The 3,151-nt window shown below is 41.9% G+C and overlaps 1 protein-coding gene across 1 annotated transcript; it reads left to right on the plus strand.

Moving 5' to 3' along the window:
- Positions 1-1,445: 1,445 nt before the first annotated feature.
- Positions 1,446-2,429, plus strand: LOC142142821 (adenosine 5'-monophosphoramidase HINT1-like). Its single transcript, XM_075200628.1, has 2 exons — positions 1,446-1,620; positions 2,045-2,429. The coding sequence occupies exons 1-2, from the start codon at positions 1,516-1,518 to the stop codon at positions 2,321-2,323; spliced, it is 384 nt and encodes a 127-aa protein (XP_075056729.1). The 5' UTR covers positions 1,446-1,515; the 3' UTR covers positions 2,324-2,429.
- The last annotated feature ends 722 nt before the right edge of the window (positions 2,430-3,151 follow it).

Consider the following 3,151-nt stretch of genomic DNA (forward strand, 5'->3'; position numbering starts at 1 on the left):
CTGGGTATGATGGCTGGGAGACCCAGCTCTTTAAAAGACAATCACAGGTGCATCTCATTAACTGCTGGGGGATATTAACTGCTGCATTTCCGGAACAGCAGGAATGCCAGATAGAACACCCCTGATTGGAATATGATGGTACATCCATAAAGTCAACAGTCAGCAGGGACTAGGGCTTCCAGTCTTGCCAGATGGATTATTACACCCTTCAATTATAAAGCTCTCAATACTACCCCAATACATAGGCCATATCGATCACCATATCACTTTGAAATTATTTACAATTGACAAACCTTTAAATTCACCATACTAATAACATTGATATCTTATTGGAATTCTATGTTTATGGATGTCTCTGCCAGAAAAAATTATTCATCTTCACATATAAATATATATAATTACCTAACATTAATACATAACTTAAGACGATAAAGAGATGAATTTCTCAATCCAACTTTAAGACCTACATCAAATATTTCAATAACTATTTGTAGAAGTGGTGCAGGTGGTTGGGGCCCATAAATTCCTTTTTCTATCCCGTTGGACTTTATTAAGTGGGTGCAGACCTTCACAAGCAGATTTTGGTAAAACACTATTTCTGTAGTTTTCCTGAAAAACTGATTCTCTTTTAGTAAACAGTTCAAGTATATAGGGATCAGTAACGTGTGTCTATGTAACTGCTGATGTTTCCAGTTGCAGTGATGTAATAGTGGGAGTTATACTGATCTGTGTCTGCTTAACTGTTATTATACAACTCCAATCTGTCTTTCTCCTCTCACATTGTCCTCAGTACATAGCTCAGTCTCTGTTGTGTATTCTCAGATCTCTCTACTGCTTAGTAATTTCCAGCACTTTCCTTTTTACTCACCACTCTTTTTCTCACTTCTTCTCTTCTTCCATTTTTTTCTCCTTTTTCTCTGCTTATATATCACTTTGTCCAATTTTCATTCTGTCCCTATCTTTTCGCTCTAAGTTTTACCAGACACAGGGATCTCTCTCACTGGTCCTGAGCAGGGTTGCCAACTCTGAAATAAAAAAAAAGCAACCTCTTATTAAAAAAAAAAGGGCCAAAACAAGCCCAAACCAATCCTAAAAAGCCCCAAAAAAGCCCAACTTACAGAAGACCGTCCTTTTCTATAACACTAATTTCTACACTGAATCTCCATTTAGAAAACCTTTATAAACACAAGAGGACACATTTATACACTGATATGGCAAATGAAAAAGCAAATGCTGTAATTTAGGACACTGGTATGTCTATCCCACTCAGTCCTATGATATGACAGTATAATAAGCAGTCTTCTGACATGAGCAGCTTACTGAATGGAAGGGGAGGGTGTTATATAGCAGTGTTACCTGCTATAAGTGCAGCGATCGTGTGTCTGTCACAACACTTATTACAGTAGGTTGCTGTAGATCCGTCTTCCTGTGATTTATTCCACGTTCTCAACTGAATGCACCAATCACAAAATAGTAACACCTCCCAATGGTCTGCCTGTCATCAGGGCTGCAGCTATGGCGGATGAGATCAGCAAAGCACAGACAGCCTGTCCCAGTGGTGACACCATATTCGGGAAAATTATCCGTAAGGAAATGCCGGCTAATATAATCTATGAGCAGGCCCGGCGCTCCCATTAGGCAAGGTTAGACGGGCTCTGGTGGGCGCCACAGAATTAAAATTACTTTAAACCTGTGCAGCGACCGCTGACCATACCTTCCACGGCCGCCGCACAGCTTCAGATAAATCCACGGGGAGGGGGAAGGGGCTATGGATCACCGCCGCCCTCCCCTCCAACAGCTGATGGGGCGCTCCGTCTCCTCCCCTCCCTCCACTCACTGACTGTCGGGCATGGCATCATCATCACGGCCCAACAGTGTCAGTGAGTGGAGGGGAGGAGACGGAGCAGAGAGGAGCAGCTTTATGGAGGCAAGTTAGGGAAAGGAAAGATGGGGGGGCGTGCGGATTTAGAAAGTGTGCCTGGGGGGCGGATTTTGAAAGTGTGCCTAGGGCGCCAAGGACCCTAGCACCGGCCCTGTCTATGAGGACGATCAATGTATCGCTTTCTATGATGCCGCTCCACAAGCGCCAACACATTTCCTAGTGGTACCTAAGAAAGCTATTAGCCAATTATCTGAAGTAGAACCTACTGATGACGCTTTACTAGGACATCTGATGATTGTTGGCAAGAAATGTTCTGCTGATTTGGGCCTGGCGAGGGGCTATTGGCTGGTCATAAATGAGGGACCAGATGGTGGCCAGTCTGTGTACCACCTTCACCTGCATGTTCTTGCCGGCCGTCAGCTAGGCTGGCCCCCAGGCTAATAGCACATACATACATACATACATACATACATACATAGCAGTCTCATTCTGTCCTGTCAGATGAAGTGCGTTCTCTAAATATCATCCTCCAATATATTGTCATCTGTTCAGGCAACAATACAGTGAATATGACAATGGAAGATAAAAAATAAAATGAGTTTGTTTCTTCAATTTGTGTGGAATTTGAATGCATTATTTTATTTACCATTAGGTGGCAGTTCCCAATGCAGAATTCTGTTATTTATTTTATATTTAAATAAAAAAGAGCCCTTATAAACCCCCCAAAAAAATAGTAACAGAGGAAAAAAAAACGATTATGCAGCCTGTGGACTTGGAGAACATCTCCAAGCCCAAAAACAAGCTACCCGCGGCAGTGCAAAAAAACCGCGACCTCACTAAAAAAGAAGCACAATTCCGCTTGTTATAAGCGGAATTGGCAACTATGGTCCTGAGTATATCACACTCCTCTCCCTCGGTCACCGGTGGCAACCACCCACCACTCCCAACTGTCACATCTCCCTCCAGGATTTTTTTTTTTTTAATCTTTATAAACACTTAGAACAATTAACAAATTAAAAACATATAGATACACCCCAGGGTACTCAGGTTTTGGTGCATCACATAAAGAGCAAAAGACAGATGTTGAACATGAGAGTGATGGTTATAATTATAAAGGATTAGTTTGTTTGCAATCTCTTCCCAGTCATTATCTCCAAGGCGTGATGATATTGATGATTAAATTATTACTACTTTTGTACTATTGACAACAATGATGAAACAGCTAGCCATACACTTAGTCAATGTGTTTCTGGTTATGAAAGTCGGGAA

The sequence above is a fragment of the Mixophyes fleayi genome, chromosome 3, assembly GCF_038048845.1.
Source record: "Mixophyes fleayi isolate aMixFle1 chromosome 3, aMixFle1.hap1, whole genome shotgun sequence".
NCBI lineage: Eukaryota > Metazoa > Chordata > Amphibia > Anura > Limnodynastidae > Mixophyes > Mixophyes fleayi.